At 38.9% G+C, this 18,401-nt stretch overlaps 1 protein-coding gene across 1 annotated transcript in view; it reads right to left on the bottom strand.

Moving 5' to 3' along the window:
* Positions 1–18,401, bottom strand: part of FBN1 (fibrillin 1) — a 158,572-nt gene that overhangs the window by 93,158 nt on the left and 47,013 nt on the right. Inside the window, exons 6-8 of the mRNA XM_072870543.1 lie at positions 10,023–10,220; positions 6,570–6,695; positions 1,900–2,025 (exon numbers count right to left, since the gene is read on the bottom strand). Coding sequence (XP_072726644.1) covers positions 1,900–2,025; positions 6,570–6,695; positions 10,023–10,220 — 450 coding nt within the window. The remainder of the gene's footprint in view (positions 1–1,899; positions 2,026–6,569; positions 6,696–10,022; positions 10,221–18,401) is intronic.

Genomic DNA, 18,401 nt, shown 5'->3' with positions numbered 1-18,401 from the left:
TGACTGAGCAAGGACTATAAAAAGTAAAAGGCAAATGGAAGTTGTGCATCTCTAGAAATATTTTGTTACAGAAAGGTGAATCTTCTTCATAGATACTAAGTACAAGCAGCAATCAATGATTTAATGATCCACAGTCATTTAGGAGCTATTAATCTGAAGCAATAAAAGCAACTCCCACTGGCATTTTAAGTCTACCAAATCCAATCTACCAAATCCAATCTACCCAATCTACCAAAAATGCTGTTCTTGATAATGGAAGAAATATAGTTAATTTCTCACAACCTGCAGAAACGGAATGGCACCATTCAAAATGAATCATAACCCAAACTAGTTCCAGATCTCTTGGGGAAGTTAATATCATTTGATACTTTTGTCTGTGAAGTTGTTGTTTTGGTTTGTTTTTTAATTTTTTCCCCAAATGATTTTCTACCAAAGGTACTAAACACAGGGTGCTCTCTTGAACCCCAGCACTGGCACTGTGTATGAGCCTCTAAATAAACAAGCCAAAGCTGAGGAAATAAACCTTTCATTTGATTCTCAAATGACAATAATTGCTCAAATTCAGTACTGGCAGTGAAAAAAGAAATTACTACGTAAAAATGAGAAAAAAAATTACTTGAATACTTGACCTGCCTCAGAGGAGGCTTGTGCTGGTTTCAGCTGGGATAGAGTTAATTTTCTTCCTAGTAACTGGTATAGTGCTGTGTTTTGGATTTTAGTATGAGAATAATATTGATAACACACTGATGTTTTAGTTGTTGCTAAGTAATGCTTACACTAGTCAAGAACTTTTCAGCTTCCCATGCTCTGCCAGGTGCACAAGAAGTTGGGAGGGGGCACAGCTGGGACAGCTGACCCCAACTGACCAAAAGGGCTATTCCAGACCATATGGCATCATGCTCTGTATATAAAGCTGGGGGAAGAAGAAGGAAGGAGGGAACATTCAGAGTGATGGCGTTTGTCTTCCCAAGTAACCATTACGCGTGATGGAGCCCTGCTTTCCTGGAGATGGCTGAACACCTGCCTGCCCTTGGGAAGTAGTGAATTAATTCCTTGCTTTGCTTGCATGTGCGGCTTTTGCTTGACTTATTAAACTGTCTTTATCTCAACCCATGAGTTTTCTCTCTTTTACCCTTCTGATTCTTTCCCCCATCCCACCAGGGGGGAGCAAGCGAGTGGCTGTGTGGTGCTTAGTTGCTGGCTGTGGTTAAACCACAACAAGGCTGTATGCTTCCCAGAAGCAATAAGTGCTAACACTACTCTTTCATGACTTTGGCACTGCAGTGGCAATCATTTAATTCACACAGTCCTTTGGTTCCTGGTCTGGCCTTTGGAAGACAGGTTCTGCTCTGCCACAGTGAAAGTCTGAAAGAACAGCACTGCCAAATCATCAACATCATGAAAGCAGGTACAAATGTCCCACACCCAGCTTATCCCACTACTTCCTTTAATGAAAAATATCTGCATTAAGGTCATAACACTTGGAATGAGGGAAAAAAAAGCTGTTTGGGTCATTACCTTCTTTCTCAAGTATATTTGCTTTTCTAAATGACTGCTGAATATAACATGGATTAAATCAAAGACAAACATGAGAGCAAGGATACCAAGAAGATGTGTTAAACAAGTTCTGCCTATTTTAAGGCAACAAATATAGCATAACAGAAAAACTGTAGTAAGAAAAATGAAAGGGAAGGTCACAACAAAGAGGGAAAGAGGAAACATCATGCAAATGGAAAACTCATTTCAGAATACATATATAGGTACATGATGTACTTTTATATAAAAGAAGAACTTCAAGATCACGAGTTGCAATACATTTCTGGTATACTGTTACCCATTTTAGATATTCATGAATGTTCATGACACCTACTGTCTTATTATTTACGGGATTCTACTCACCTATGCACTTTAAGCCATCAGGAGCTGTATAAAACCCTGGAGGACACTTGCAGAAGTAACTGCTAACTGTGTTTGAACACTCTCCTCCATCACAGATTCCAGGAATGGTGCTGCATTCATCAATATCTTCAAGGCAAAAAGAGAAGCAGAGACAGGTTAGCTAAACTAGTTCTGGCACGAGAATAGGTATTTTATAATTAGTATTAATGATCAAATTCAGTGTGGTCTGAGACCCCTCCTAACTTATATACTTGGGGCGTAATCAGCAGTTTTGTATCAGGATCTTTTGCTAGGCATCTTATAAACACAAGCGAAACAGAACCTAAGAAAATACTGTATCTGTAAATTGCAAAAAGCCAGAGAGGTTTTTTTTTAGTGCTTAATAATGATGGATGAAAATCTTAAACTGCAGAGGGGATTTACTAACTGTAAGTAAACCATAACCCCTCCAGTTTGAATTCTGCACAATAGAATTGAGAAAACTGTCATGGAACCTGCAATGACCATAGCAATCAGGAGCTTAAGCGTTATGTCTCATGGTATCTCCAGCAGCACAGCGTCTCCTGGCACCATACTGAGGCAATGGTTCAATACCGAATCAAAGGGAAGCGTAGCATCTACTGAATTGCCCGTTCTTCTTACTGCACTTGTTTTTTTCTTGGAAATCCCCCATATAAAAGCATTGAGCAGCCAGGCACTATTTAACTAATGCAATCTGACAGGATTATAGCTCAAAGCAGGATGACTGCAGGCTACAAAAATTACCTTTCCTGGCTTTCTCCACTACATGAATGTTCTAAGTTTCAACAGATTTCTAGACAGTAACTGAAATACCTACTGCAGAAGTCAGGCAATATCCATAATTCCCCTTAGATTTTGTCAGCAATTTTAAAATAAAAATCCATATCATGATTTTCTTCACTAATGAATCTCAATCCATATACTAAATCATTATCATAGATCCAATGCAGAAAAATTTTCAAAGTCTGCAGAAAAAAAACTAACAAATACCTTCTTATACCTGATCATAGCTGCATGCATGAACAGAAGGCACTTGAAGGGTTTCTTCCACAGCCAGTAGTTTATGTTATCTATAGTCATGTGAATAACAACCTATGCCAGCCCCAATTGCCTCTTAATCACCATCAGTAGCCTGCCTGTGATGTGTAGTTACTTTCCCTCTGGTTTCCAGTGACTGTCTTAACAATGCAGCTGTATCTACTTAGCACTGCTCTCATCTTCTAGGAACCTGGAGTCCAGCTGAGCTTAAAAACAGCTCGCTTTTTTCCATGGTACCTACAAGAAGAATCAGCAAAGCAGAGCAGAAAGGGAGGTTATTCTCTAGAGTGATCAATGGCAACTGCCAGTCACAGCCATCTACAATCACCCAGTTGCCCTCCCAACAGGGAGAATCCAGCCAGAAATAATGGTATCACAGTACTCCATCCAACCTCTTCTCCAGAGATCTACAAACAGATAGACACATGGCTGTAATAATGATTTCACCAACCACAAAAATTTCTGAGATGAAATACTGCAACACCACCCAACACACCAAGGCTAGGAGTAAATAATATCGTAGTCATTAAAAATGATTGGAGGAATTTAAATGTAACGCCTAAATTGGAATTTGGCCGCAACAGATGGGGGAACACCCGAAGTCTCACAGGACTGTTAATGAGTGTTTTAGCAAGTAGAGAGGATCTCTGTTCTACTTCTCCTGTGAAGACGGTAATACGAAAATTCAGTAATATAAAAATTATCAATTCCTCTTCCCCTAGGTAAAGCATTGGATGGTCTAATACCTTTGTGGCCCCTTGCCTTTGCAGGAAAGGAGTGGAAGGACCGAGGTGGCATACAGATAACCAGACCTTGCAGACTGACCCATCCTAAACGGTGCGGGGCCTTGGGCCCCCTGTGCACACATTCCTCCCCAGCATCTTGCTAGTTGTCGTGATGTGGGTCGCATTCCTCGCTTGGGTGTGTGAGAGGGGTGTGACTTTTTGTTCGGTGCTACTTCGGGGGGTGTTGCCAAAGCCTCAAGTCCGAGTGCCCTGGGAGCGCTGCTAAGAGACTTCTGGCTTCTGCTCCAGGATTATACTCCACAGGAGTCCCAAAAGTCTCAGTGACAAAAAATGTGGAAATTGAATTTTGGTCTGAATAAAGCCCTTAATTAACAGAGAAAAATGCAGTTGTAAATGGATCAGATTCAAGCATTTTCTGACTCAAATTCACCAATGTTTATCTTAAAGTCAGTGTTGCCACTATTTATATAGAGTCCGACCTTTTTAAAAGCAAAATAATCACTCTCTATTTTAGGCTTGAGCCTAACCCAAACAGTATTCCACTATTTATATTAGTGTTGACATTCATATAAGCAACATTGTCATTGTTAAGTATGCGAGTTTCATAAAGGTAAGTATACTTGATGTACTCGCAGACATAAATGTCACTCCAGGAAAAATTACTCCTCCCAGTCACCACAAAAAAGTATTTACCTCAGCATTAATGCAACTGGAAGAGGAATGGTTATATGAAGCAGTGAAATAATCTAACACTTAAAATACAGTTTTCCACCAGCTATGCTAATAAAGAGAATTTCAGCCAACACACCTCATTTCCCATCTTGTTGCATTGTCTCACTGTACATGATGATTTCTACCATGATCTTACTTTAATGGGGACCCACTGAAAAAACAGTACTGGTAATTCAGCAGGTAGCTCCCAGTTCTACTAAATTAGTGACCAAGGACACGCTATAGCTGCCAGAAGTCCTACTTGCTGGATAGGAAGTTAAATCAAGCACATGATCAGATGCTAATTCTTATGTATTAGAATTAATTACAGTTAATTACTATCAGGCAAATACCTTGTCTTACATTGGGGATTTCAACTTAAAACTCAAAGGGATAATTTAAAAAAGCAGAATGGATATTCTGTTGTTATGTGACTATGCTCTTAACTGTTGAATCACTATCCTATTTCATGCCGCTGGTATAAGGGATGCTACTTGCAATTCTTTGAATTGTATTAATACCCACACAGCTTTAACTAAAATTGCTTGGTAGATGCAATATGAAGATGTACTGAAAGTAAGTCTCTGCCTGCTGAGGTTCAAAAATTTACAGGTATCAAATTGAAAAAAGAAAGCTTCATCCTATCTTTGCAGCCAGGTGATCACTCCAAAGGGATTTCACAAGATGGGGCAGGAAATTTGTGGCAGGACTTGGGAATGAACCAAGCTATCCAAGGTTCTTGGGTCCAGTCCCTCAACTATTACCAAATGCAGGCTCTGAAGGTGGTGGTTGTTTGGGTATTTTTGTTCTTTGTTCAGGTTTTTTTTGTTTGGTTGGTGGGTTTTTTTACATGATTCAGCAATCGAAAAATACCATAGGAATGTTTATACAATGCAGCCTATGCAAGCCTACAGTTCTCAGTTTTTCAAGTACTAATACTTAACAAGGCACATTTTCAGTCTTTCCTTTTCACCATGTTCTTGGTACTTCATCCACAGAAGGAAACACTTGCAATGTTGTTCCACCCTAAAGTTGGGTTACTTTCTGCCAAAACCATTGGCAGTCAATACCAAAACCATGCTGTGTACAAACTCTTCTGAAATTGTTTTCCCTAACCTGCAATTAAATTATAAAGTTTTGCTTGAAATAGGGATTTTTCTTTTGAAAGAGTAAGTCATAATTCTTCCAAAATGACTAAAAAATTTTGAGTGCTTCCTTAAAGGTACCTGATGCAAGAAAAGGGGGTGGATGCACACCTTACTCTCACAGTCACACACCTTTATGATACTGAACGTTGGTACTCCAAAAATCACTAACCACTTATGAAACCTGTCTGCTCAAATTAATTTAATTTTTGTCTAATGACTGAAAGGAGAATCAGTTGTAAGGGTTTAAACATTATCTGGACTTCACTGTAAAGAAGATGAATCAAAACTGTGCAATTGACACATTTTAGTACTATGTCCCTTATGTATCCAAAATTCTCTTAAAGCAAAGGAGACATCTATGCCTGTTTATTATATTATATAGAGAAGAAATACTATCAAATCACAGTTAAAAATTAGCAAGATTCCATAATCATGCACTGCAAATTTCCACACTAATATCTAGCACCTGCTGTACTTCCAAAATAGGATGACCAATAAGGGAAGATAAAATGTTTGTCCTTCTTTAACATCTGCAACTGTAAGGATGAGTTTAGAGCATAGTCCTGCAGTCTTCACTCAGTGGTGTCAAACTCCCATTAATGTTAAATACAGTTTACCTGAGTAGGTGGGAATGAGTTGAACCTTCCAGTCATACACACTTTTTGATTAAAAGATGCACACAGAGACATGTGCCTCAAGCATTTCTAAAGCAATGTATCGGTTAAAAAGTATTTTTAGTTTCAATGTTTAATTTGTTTCAGATGTACCTTTAAGTCTGTAAAATGGTACATGAATAAAAGGCTGGAAAAAGCTGCAGGGCCAATATTTAAGATTCTCTGGTTTAGAAGGAGAAAGGACCATTATTTGTATTTGTTGTGAAGAATGCTATTTGCCTATTCAAGGCAAAAGAGACTGTAAAGTTTGTTACAAACTTCTAAACAAAGTTGGCCCCAAAAAGAAGACTTTCCCCCCTTTACTTTGAGAAGAAAGTTCTAAAAGTTCTTACCATCGCATTTTTGTGTCACTTCATTAAACTTGTGTCCAGCTGGGCATTTGCACTCAAAAGATCCAACAGTATTAATGCAATTTCCCCCTTGACAGATCCCAGGGATGGCTTGGCATTCATCCACATCTATCATATAAAAAAGGAAAACACCCACTTTTAATTCATTTCTCAAGAACAGCCATAATAATTTGTCTACACAGAAATTAAAGTAAATATGCTTAAATCCATTTTTCACCCATCATAATATTATGATACTTGCTTGCGAAGACAGACACTAATTTTGTAATTACTCTATGCAAAGTATGATTAAGTACAGTACTCTAAATATTTTCTGCAAGAAATCACATGGTTATTATTGTTACAGACATTAAACATCTAACTGCTATTGCTTTGTTTTTCCAAAACATCTGGGGAATGGTGTGCAGAGAACACAGCCTGCCAAAACCCAGGTTCCTTTAAAGTATCTGAAGCTGGGCACCCAAAATCACTTGTCCCTTTGAAAATCCTGGCAACTCCCTACAGTACATAGCCCACCAGCGCAGAGATGCAGGAGCCGTGGAGGAGCAGTGTGCAACGTGCATGGAGGGGGCCTCATGGAGAGGCATGGGGAACTGCATAGTCATTATTGATGGAAATTATTATCTCGTCACTCCAGTAAGATCAGCACCAGTGACCTTAAGCTGTGGTTAGGATTTGACTCAAGAAGTTTCATAGCCGTAATTAACATCTCAGGAGGAATTATTAATGACCTGCTTAGACATTCATAAATTTGGAGGGGTTTTTCCCCTTTATTTCTCTCTCTTTGCTTTTAATTTTTTTTACTCAAGAAAATGAAACAACAAAGATGATATCACAGGCTAGGTAGGAAGCTCAAGACAAACATTTTCAAGAGGCCCCAGTTTTTGGCCTCATGGCTATTTTAGCACAACAAGATGTGTGTCATCACTTAGCTGCAAAAGTGTTGCTACGGCTTAGTAACAGCTGGAGAAAAGAGACTAAAGGAGGAGGAGTGGCATTGCAATAGGAGACAGCGGAGGTCTGGCTCACAGTCCGCAGGGACTGCCCTGCGTCTGCTGCTCCCTGTCCTCTGGGAGCAAACAGAGCACTCGCCACTCTCCAACCCAAACGTGTGTGCTTCCTCCATCTCCCCAAGGAGTACCAGCTGCTGCTGGTAAAACCCAATTTCTTGAATTCTTGGGCTTCACGCTAGGATCGGTTTCAACACAGGGACACAAGCTGAAGGAGATGACACCTTCAAATCTCCTTTTATAAATCCCAGAGAGCCAGCTGTAATGTGTCTTACAGTCTGAAAAGCAAAGTATTATGTCTGTACAAAAGGCCAAGAGGCAATTTCCCTGGGAGCCACGAGTAGGAAGTTTCAGGAATGCCAAGGGGCATATCTGTACCACATCACGGAGCATTATGTAAAGATCCCCGGGCCGACTGAACCGGGTCAGGGGGTGCAGGAGCAGAGCCAGAGCAGTGCTGTGCCTGAGCGTAACCGCTGTGCTGGGAGGCACAGAGGGCTAGCACAGCCTCAGCACCCTCAACACAGCCACATTGCTACAGGGGCTCGAGCTACAGCAATATGCTGTGCTTTAATAACTGTAATCAGCCAGACTTCATGGCACTGTACTGACATTAAAAAAAAAATATTAAAAAAATAGAAGTCGTGCTCCTGAGTCACAATGTCTGTTTCAAAATCCCACCTTTTGGCTTTCATTTTCCTCCTTTGTATCTTTAAAAACCTCAGCTGTGATATTAATTTAACTTTCGGCCAGACAGACAAAGTCAAACTGTGGGCAGCGATATTCTATTTACTTTTTAAAATAAACTTGCCCTCCCCTCCGTTTTATTTTTTTCTGACATCTCCACACAATAATAATGGTTCCTTTTTCTCTTCAGAGAACCTGGATTTTATTTAACCTGCTTTCCTTTATTTAGATTGAATATGGATGTGAAATCCCTGAAATGTCTTCAGTCTGAATGGATGTTATCTGATTTCAAAAGGACTGGATTTGGTACAATTGCATGAAAAATAAAGCTAATATGTGGTTCCATAGCAGATCTGTTGAAATTATGAACACATTACAAGAGAAGGGAAAACTGGAAAGTACAAGTCAAACATACAGGGCCAAAACTGTGTTGGCACTGCATACAGATTAGCATAAATGTAGCTGCATGCTAAGAAATGTGCAGCAAGCAAAAGTAGCCTTATTCTGAACTGCACAAACCCATTGGAGAGGTCACTGCAGCTTTTCTGTGACACAAACAAGAGGGATATAACTAGGTGTGGCATGAGTTCAGGGGTGTGGGCCACATATTTATACGCATAAGATTTCAGAAGTGTCCAGAACCTCAGTTCACAGAGTTCTGCACAATTTAGTTCTGACCTTTACAGTGAGAGGGGGGAACAGAATGGCTGAGGTCAAAATATGTGCACATTAGGCGGCATACACAAACATGCCCATCTCGAAGTTCACCGTGCCTGTCTGCAGGCACCAATCAGGATTTGGCCTGTGGCAGAGGATATCTACATTTTTTAATGCAATGGAATGCCTTGAAGTCCTTCATAGGAATTTAATGATTAAATAAAATTAATCATAGATTTACAATCTTTATCTCTCCTATTTTCCAAAATATTGTAACTTACTAGAAAATGTTAGACAGACTGAAATAAACTAGCCCCAAAGATATGGTCCTGGGAATTTATAATCCACATCAGTTTAATACATAGCTGCCCCTGTTAACTTTCTCCTGTTTCCTGCCAGACATCCAGACAATAAAAGAATTTATACAGCTGGAAGTATTAGAATAAAAGCCAAAAGCAGTGTAAGGACTTTCTATGGTAAGGCATGCTCAGAAAGAAGCAAGCAACATCTGGGTGGATTTTACGATTTGAAACAAATACAAATGCATTTCCAAAATTGTATGAAATATATAATAGGGCATTTCAAATGGCACGACATGCACTTTTCTCCAGGCCGAAGCAGTGTCGCTCGAGAGATAAGACACCCAAGATGAATCCAAAATCAACAAATTTTAGCTAAAAAATCCCACACCGGATAAATGGAACAGTATTGTTCCATTTATCAGCCACAGACTGATTTTTGCATGTTTTGAGTGCTTTTTGAAACAGAATAAATTCCTCCATGGAATGATCGAATGGTACACTCAGAAAAACACCATTACAGAACCAAGGGAAAGGGCTGCTGGCAGTGAGAAATTCATTAAGATGCTGGCTGCTCTCACATGACCTAAGTTACTAATGTACTCACTTGAACATCAGGCACTCACTGAATCATGAAGTAATGCATCTGACAATGTTTTTCCATTCTTCACACATATAGCTGAGAATGGCTTAGGACAGGTTATTCACAGCAGTGTAACTCAATTAAGATTAATCCAGTAACAATTTCAGCAGCTTTTGGGGAAGCTTTGCTGCTAACTTACCTTGACAGGCCCCAGTTCGCATGTTTGGAATGAAGCCTCGGCGGCAGGGATGGGGCTGGGCAGGACACATTTCACAGGGGTGGCCCCATGCTCTCCCAAATGTTGCACAGCAAAGGGTTTTTGTGCAGACTATTCCGCTGAGCTGTCCCTGGCACATCTGGTTGGCTATCAAAGTGAAGCAAGGGCCGGTCCTGTAATCTGCGCCAAAGACAGGAAACCTGATCAGCATCACAATAAAAATACTTGACAAAACTCATAACAAAGCAAAACAACAGCACATTTAGGCAAGTCTTCTGCACATAAATTGCCCGCCAGCCCAGCAATTTTACTTAGCACTGTTCTGCAGAGGATTTTTCTCAAGTTTTCTTCTCATTCAAATCTACTAAAAACAAGCAGCTCTATAAATACATTGTGACTATTTTACCAGGAGTATTATATACTTAAGATTCTGCAGGTCCCCTTTGCTGCTTGGTTTAATCTCTAGTAATACTCTTTGGGAGGTCTTTTCATCAGTTTGTTTTAAATATTCAGTGCATTAATTAAAATAAGACTGATAGAAGAGTTAGGATACGTTTATTTCCACAAGTGTTGTTCTCAAATGAGTCTCAAGGGAAGAGAATACAGACTGCAGGGAGTTTTTTGAGGACAGTTTTCACTGTTATTCAGGCATATGCTGTACCAGATATGTGGGTAAGCTTTGCCTACAGCTGAATGGAGGGCATGTGGAACACATCTGCATTGATTTGTTTATGGTAGGATAGGCCACTTAGCCAACAGACAGAATTAAACTAAGATGTTAATAAAATACTAGTAGGCTTTATTTTGTTCCATTCTCCAAGGGCAACAACCAAACAGTGGTAATGCCGACTCCCGCTGTCTCCAGTACATCCGGGGTGCGCACTCCGGTTAATCCTTCACAAGCAACCCTAAAATGTTTTTCTGTGATGGTGCAACAGGATAGAGTCTGGCATCCTGTAAGCATAGCCAGCAAATTATGAGCCTGATGTTTGCCTGTACTGAAATAGTTACCAGGTGCCTCAGCCAAGGTGACTAAGTAATCCACACTGCCTTATAGTCATGACATTACAAATTCCCCCAATTTTCGTGCCACTTCCAAACTTTGTTAACAATAATGTTTCCACTTAACCATTGATAAATAGTGTTAAATAGGGCAGAAGTAAGAATGGATGCCTTTCCCATCTGCCCCATCTCCCCACACCAGATACACCTTGAAACCTATCATTTAACTAATCTTCATTCCAACCCAGGGATGCTATGTCCTTATGCTATAATTCTGCTGATTAACCAAGCCACTCCTTGATAGAATAAATAAAACAGCTTACAGAAGTCCTGTAAGCTATACAATAGTGTTATGTTGTTACTAATATCTTCATCAATTAAACATGGTCTTCTCAGAAAGGGTATCAAGTTAGTTTGAAAGACCTATTTCTGATAAACTTGTACTAAATGACAGTAAATACCATTTACTCTACATTAACTATGTATTACATCCTATAATTGCTATTCTATCTTTTGCCTGTTTAACAGACCTATAATCACCCAGATCATGTCTTTTCCTTTTAAAATATTGGAACAATAATAATTTTCTTCCAGCCTCTGGATATTTGTCCTGTATTTCCAGATTTACAGCGAATTAACCTGCGTGATATGAGAACCCTTTAGCTAGCTCTTTTCAGTCTCCCTGGTGCTGCTTAGCTGGACTAGCTGTATAAAAATATGTAAATGCAATTACCGCTGTTTAATGTCATCCTTAAATGCTATCAGACTGAAAATATAAAATTTCTGTCCTATCCCCTCCAAACAGTACAGCTACATTCACCGAATACTTCTCCCTCCTCTTCCCTAGCAATTCTGTGAGCCTCATCATGAAATGGGTCAGAATCTCTGATAACGTCTCTCTTACTCTTGGTTACTTCATTCCTTTTCATCATCTTAATTTTTTTTGGCTTGGTATTTCTCATTGTGTCCTTTCACTTCACATATTAATTTTCTACACTACAGCTTCTGTCAAGTTCTTTTCCCATTTTTAAGCATTTTTGTAACTGCTTTCATTTCCCTAGTTAGACAGACTTGTTTTGCTTTTGTTAAAACTTACGTTGCATTCTTTCTCATTGTGGAAAAGCAGCTTTGGAAGCATGTAGTACAAAACCAAATATTACCAGCTTTATCTTATTCCTTCAGCACACAAACGAATACGAATAAGTCATGATCAGTTATACCTATCAATTAAAAAATTTTAGTTCCAAGATTGATTCTTCATCCTTGAACAAAATGAGGTCTGAGAGAGCTATCTGCTTTACTGTATGCAAAACTCACAATATTAAAACAATAGATGACAATTTCTTTAGAAACACCACAGTTTTCTGTCGGCAACAGGAAATCTCCAGAGTACCTCCTTAGCATGAAATCCCTCATTGTAGATTGTCCCTATGCCATTTATATATAGACAGTTTAAAAAGGAGTCATTTTGTTCTCTGTCGCAGCAGGAAGCACACGTCAGACAGTAGTGAATAACCCATCTTGTATTTTATCGTCGAATATGAATGGATCAGCATTTACGATTGTTTGCTTTCAAGCTATAAATGACTTAGCAGTGGCTAATATGACTTAAAAATACGGTGAACCCAATGAAATTAACTTCATAATCATGCAAATCTTCCCACAAGGTTTCAGTAACAAGACGTAGGTCAAATATGCACTCAAAACCAAGCAAATCCAGCTCCTATTTGTTATTATCCAAGTTCATAGCACTTTAGTATGGAGAATTATAGACTTTATTTTCCCCTAATCCTTTGCCTTGATAAATTTTATTCCTAATACTCAATTTTCTGCTGAATACAGCCTTCCTTCTATTTTCTCAAATACAATCTTTCACCTTTTCACAAGTAAGATTTTCTTTCGCGTTCTTAATGGAAAATTCTAAAGGTCAGAAAATGCATAAGAAAAAGATCATTTGGATGTACACACTAACCTATGGCCACAGAGAACACACTTCAAGTCCATTTTTTTATACAAAGGCTTAATAAAAAGAGCTCCAAAATTAAAGCATTCTTAATAGTGAGTTTAATATTTTTTGACACATTACAAGATGAAGGCCTGCGAGAAGGAAAAGGAAATGAGATTCCACTAACACGATGGCAAAACGAAAAGAGAATGGTATCACATGTAAAAAGATTTCCTTGAGTTACACCATTTTCCTTGAGGGTCTTTGGTTTTATGAACTATGTTGATTTCAGAAGATGCAGTAAACCCTAGGGTCTGTGCTACAAGGCACTGACTTGAGATATGAGCTTAAAACACTAATCTTTTTTTTTGTAACAACAAAGTTTCCTTATACATTCATGTCATTTGCAATTAGTCAAACTACTTCAATGAGTAAAGCTCAAACACAAGGTTCCAAGTGATCAGTCAGGAGCTGAAAAGAGAGGAAGGGGAAAAATATAGCTAGAAAAGCTATCACACAGTTTGTTTGGGTTTTTTTTCCAGAGGTAATATCATTTTAACTGAAGAATGTTGAGACTTGAAATTATTTTAGTAAAATGATTTTTTAAAGATGTGCAACTGGTAAGTCAAATGTTTTAAGTCACTTCTAATGCAAATTTCAGCACATGCAAGCAGCCTTCAGTAAGGCATTAGTCACAGTTATCTAACAACTTTATCTGCTTCTTCACATACTTCTTAGCTATTTTGATAAGGAATAATTCCACAGGGAGCCTCAGACAACTGAGAAGATGGCAGAAACTGTAAAACCACATTAAGTTCATATACCATCAAAAAGAGCAAGAGGGCAATAGAATGAGGCTGGTTTACACCATGCAAGAATCCAGCTTATTAAGTCCGCAGGAAAGAATCAAGCTGCATTTTGATCTAGAGCTTGTTCCTGTTTCAGCCACAATCACCAAATAATTTTAGTTATCTTCTCGAAAGATCCTTTATGTTCCTAAAAGCACCAGAGAGGCTGCTGAAATATGTAGTACTGGCAGGCTTTGATCAAAACCAAGCACAGCAATAAATAATGATAATTGTTCCAAGTAATGCTGGACAGCACCAAAGAGACTCTGAGCACCAGGATAATGTAAGACTTTCGACACCGGATACACATCTTAAGCCCTCAGTTCATGCTAACCTCTGTTTTCAAGCACGATATAGGTTTTAATGTAAAAATACAGTTTTAAAATAATTTTGAACTAATGAAACCCAGATTAAACAGTTATGCTAGTGCAAGGACGCTGGATCGAAATTCTTCCAAGATTCATTCTTTATAAATCTCTTATAAAGAGTTCTTGATATTTCAAATTAACAGCCTGATTTTGCAAACTGATAACCACCTGTTAGGGAGGCTGACAGACTCCTCCACCCTTGTTAAAATAAATGGAAACTGAATGGGTGCAAAGGTCGAAGGATGGGACCCTAGCAGGCCAGCATTAATCTTACCATGATCAAGATCTCATTACTGAGAACAGGAAAATGCCATCTCTTGCCATCATAAAGAAATGGATAACGAGAAAATGAGTGCTGTTTTTCCAGCTCTCAGCACACAGCATGCACAGCTCACACAGTACCTTGTGCTGTACACAGCAGCAAACCCAGAACATTGCTTGGAGGGAGGAAGCATTCCTCCTAGCCGTTAGCACTTCACATGGGTAAATTCTGCATGAACCCCCAAATCCAGCCAAGACTGCTCTGTAACTGAAACCTCCCTCAGCAACGCAAACTCGCAACTTTCCCTTTCTTTAGCCCAGGGGAAAAGGAAAAGAAAGGAATATTCCCTTATCATATGAAGAATGAAAGAAAGGTCAGAAAGAGCTCTAAGGCAAGTGAAGTATCTTAAAGCTGATCTTTATTACAACTTACTTTCCTGCCTAGCCGTGTTTTTGCTTCTGCTGTTTGGTGGGTTGTTTTGTTTTGTTTTGTTTTTCTCAGCTGAGGATAGAAGAGCAACATTGCAAGTGAGACTGCGCAAGGCAGAAACACAGTCTCGTCTCTGCAAAGCCTACTCAGCGCTGCTCACGTGTGACCCACTGCACTTGATAGCTCATGCCACTGCTTGGCCAGCCATCAGAAAAGAGAATCACAACCAGTTGTACCTGAGAATGCTCTTTTGGAAACTGATCTCAAACAGCCAAAGAATAACGCTAGCTAAAAGGCTGGTGGTCTGAGTTTCAAGTAGCAGAATCCTTTTAACATGGTACGTGACTTCAGGCAAATTTCAACTATTTTTTCTCAAGCATCCAAAATGTGTATTTCTAATGGAAAAAAAAAAGAATTTTATAGCAATCCTGTTTTTCAATGGCATTCTTAAAGTACAAACAGGAATTTTAAATGGTGAGACAACTAGTAACTATGCAGTTACAAGCTGAAAAAAATACTGGGTAATTAAAATGCACACTCTGCAGTCAGGTGCAGGAACAGTATGAGAAATCGAGCTTCCATCTTTCCCTGGCCTGGAATGGCACGTGCTGAGAATGCTATATATAAGAAAAGATACCACATCTCTGTTACAGAGGGGGAAAATTTGCCTTAAACACAACTTTTAGATCAGGAAAAGTAGGATTAGGGTTAGAAAAACAGTTGCCGGGATTTCCAAAGGAGTTTCCAAAAATGTCCAGTGGCTGGACACTTACATATGGGAAAAATTAATGGGTGAGAAGGGAATTCTGAATGTATCAACTCAGATGTCACCAATAAGAATGATATGAGAATGACATCAAGCAAATTATGGTTTTGGAACAGGGATAAAGACAGTGTTTTAAAAAATCACAGTGTTTTAAAAAATATGCACATATAATCATATTTACCTAAGCTGATTCAGGTGTGCTTGGACAAACAAAACTCCTATCACTTTTCCTGAGTTTAAAAACCGGGAATGGAAGAAATGTATATCAGATATTCTGATCTAAAATCTGAAATAAATGGTGACACAACAGCTGCATGGATATGACAAGAAACACCAACTCTTAAAATTTTAGTTCTTTGAGAAAGCCACATTTCTTGACAGGATTGGAAACCATACGATACCTCTCACTATACAACTATACTGTTAATGGAAAAGCACAGCTTCCATTACTGTATGTTTCACTGTACTTCAATCATTTTACTCTCTTCAGAGAAGGTGGCAATACACTTAAAGATGATGGAGAAAAACACCATGTGTCTCATTTCAGGAGGCAGGATCTGCTATGCCTAAAATGAGAATTTTTGCAGTAAAATTCCAAGAGTTACAGAGAGTCTCAGAACTGACACAAGAGCACGGCATGACCAAGCTGACTGTAGCAGTAAGCACCACCATAGCACAGAGAGTTACAAAACACAAAGGTTTCGCATTTCAGGCTCAATTTCCAAATGTCCTTCAAAGTGATTCTAGGTATTTTCAGACATACTAAAATCTCCTGATAAGGACAGAGAGAACAAACAGAATGCTTTGCACACATATCCCTCCCAAAAGATTAATGCAAACCTCTGTGTGTCATTGTACCAGAGAAACAGGGAAGGGCAATGCACTCGTAACTCCATTTTCAGTTGCAAAATGTCCCTTTCAGTTGCTTGTAGGCTATAATGAAATCATGTTTTGCATACAGGACTTCGTGGCTTTTAAGTGCTGGTCAGAAAAGTGAATGACCATGCTCAGGAACCCATGGGGTAACTATTATTTACCTTCATCTTTCCTAATAGGGGACATATCGCACATCTTGCTTCGTCCATAGGTGACACTGACATGCCAGTTGATAAACACATCGAATCACAACGCTCTTTTTTCCACATGGGCCATTTCCTTAAATAATTATGCACTGTTAAGCACTCCCTGTCCTCTCCTCCCCCCAGCCAGACACTATTACTCACTCCTGTCAGATCCCAATGTGTCATCATTGGAAAGTACATGGCAAAGATATCAGAGGGTATTCAGAGGGAAAGAAAAGAAAACTTTGTAAATATTGTAAAACTTATTTCCTATGATGTCTAACGCTTCTTACCAACGAGGTTTGGTAGGTTTAGCTGTGGTATGTGAAGAAATTATCACCGTGCCACTTCTGTCTGCTCCCTTCCAGTGCCAGAGATGGCTTCACATATTAACAAGACCGTTTCCCAGCTGCTTCAGCACACGGTGGAGCACAGAGCTCAAAACTGCTGAGATTTAACACTGGCTAGTGCTAAGATGTCACTGGAACTGGGGACTCGGAGTGCAACCATTCAGGCACTGTTTCTGGCAGGGGTATAAATCTGGCAGCAGAAATGTCTCAAAATACCACAGCTGTGCTGCGGACAGATCACAGCTCCAAGTTGCCTCTCGTTATTTTAACAAGAGTAAAAAACATCCATGGAAGCGTATCTAACACTTGCAATAAATAACTTCCACTGGTATCATAACTCTTTATTCTGTATTAGTCAGCCACAAAAGTTAGTTACTGCCTCATATATTCCAGCCCCAGGAATATTATCCTGTAATTCATGATTCTGATGACCCCATTTCTGCATGTCTCCTCACCTTTGCTTGTTGCAAATTGTTCTCATATATTGACTTGCTGGCACACTTCAGCCTAAATTTATTTTCCATTCCGTAAGCTGCTTCACAAATCCATTTCTGCACAGATGATCTGTTTAACATGTCTATCTAGCAAATATTATCTAGTCTTCCTAGGATACTGGTTAAAGAACAGGACTGCTAAATAGCAGCTTACTAACCATGTGAGACTAACATTATCACTTGCATTTGATGTACAGAACAATTCAGGCTGACCATTTTCAAAAGTATTTTGGCAATCCATTTTCAAGAGCAAATATACAACTATTTTCATGCCAATTTTGTTCTTGCAACTGACCCAGTTCTCGAAGTCTGTAACTGAAAAGTAATAACATTACAGTAATAAAATAAAAAAATAATGTTCAAAAAATTATTATAGAATTGGAGTGATTTGTTGCACACATTTTAATCCAACACGCAGACTAAGCATTTCACCAAAATCAAGGCTTTAGCTCTGTTGTTCCAAATTATGTGCGGCAGCAGTCCAAATACAGAAAATTGTTACCACATTTTATTCTTTTCCATGATGAAGAAAACAGTAAGCAATGCAGCTAAATGCAGGATAACTTCTCATTTCTGAATAATCAGTTACCTGACAAACTCTAACCCACCCTACTTTGCTGTATAAGCTACAAAGGAACATTTCTTTGCAGATTTTAATTTTTCCAATTTCTTTCACAGGCTAGCAACAATGAAATAAAATTCTGAGTTTATTTCCATCTCTCTTCTTGCAAAAAAGTAACTAACTTTGGTGACATATTTATTGTCAAGACCAGATGATTATTAAGGAGAATGGATTCAATTGAAGAACTCTGGAAGTTTCACTTAAAAAGTACAAG

Source organism: Ciconia boyciana, chromosome 8 (assembly GCF_034638445.1).
Source record: "Ciconia boyciana chromosome 8, ASM3463844v1, whole genome shotgun sequence".
NCBI lineage: Eukaryota > Metazoa > Chordata > Aves > Ciconiiformes > Ciconiidae > Ciconia > Ciconia boyciana.
The sequence above is the reverse complement of the archived record's forward strand: the minus strand, read 5'-3'. Positions and strand labels throughout refer to the sequence as shown.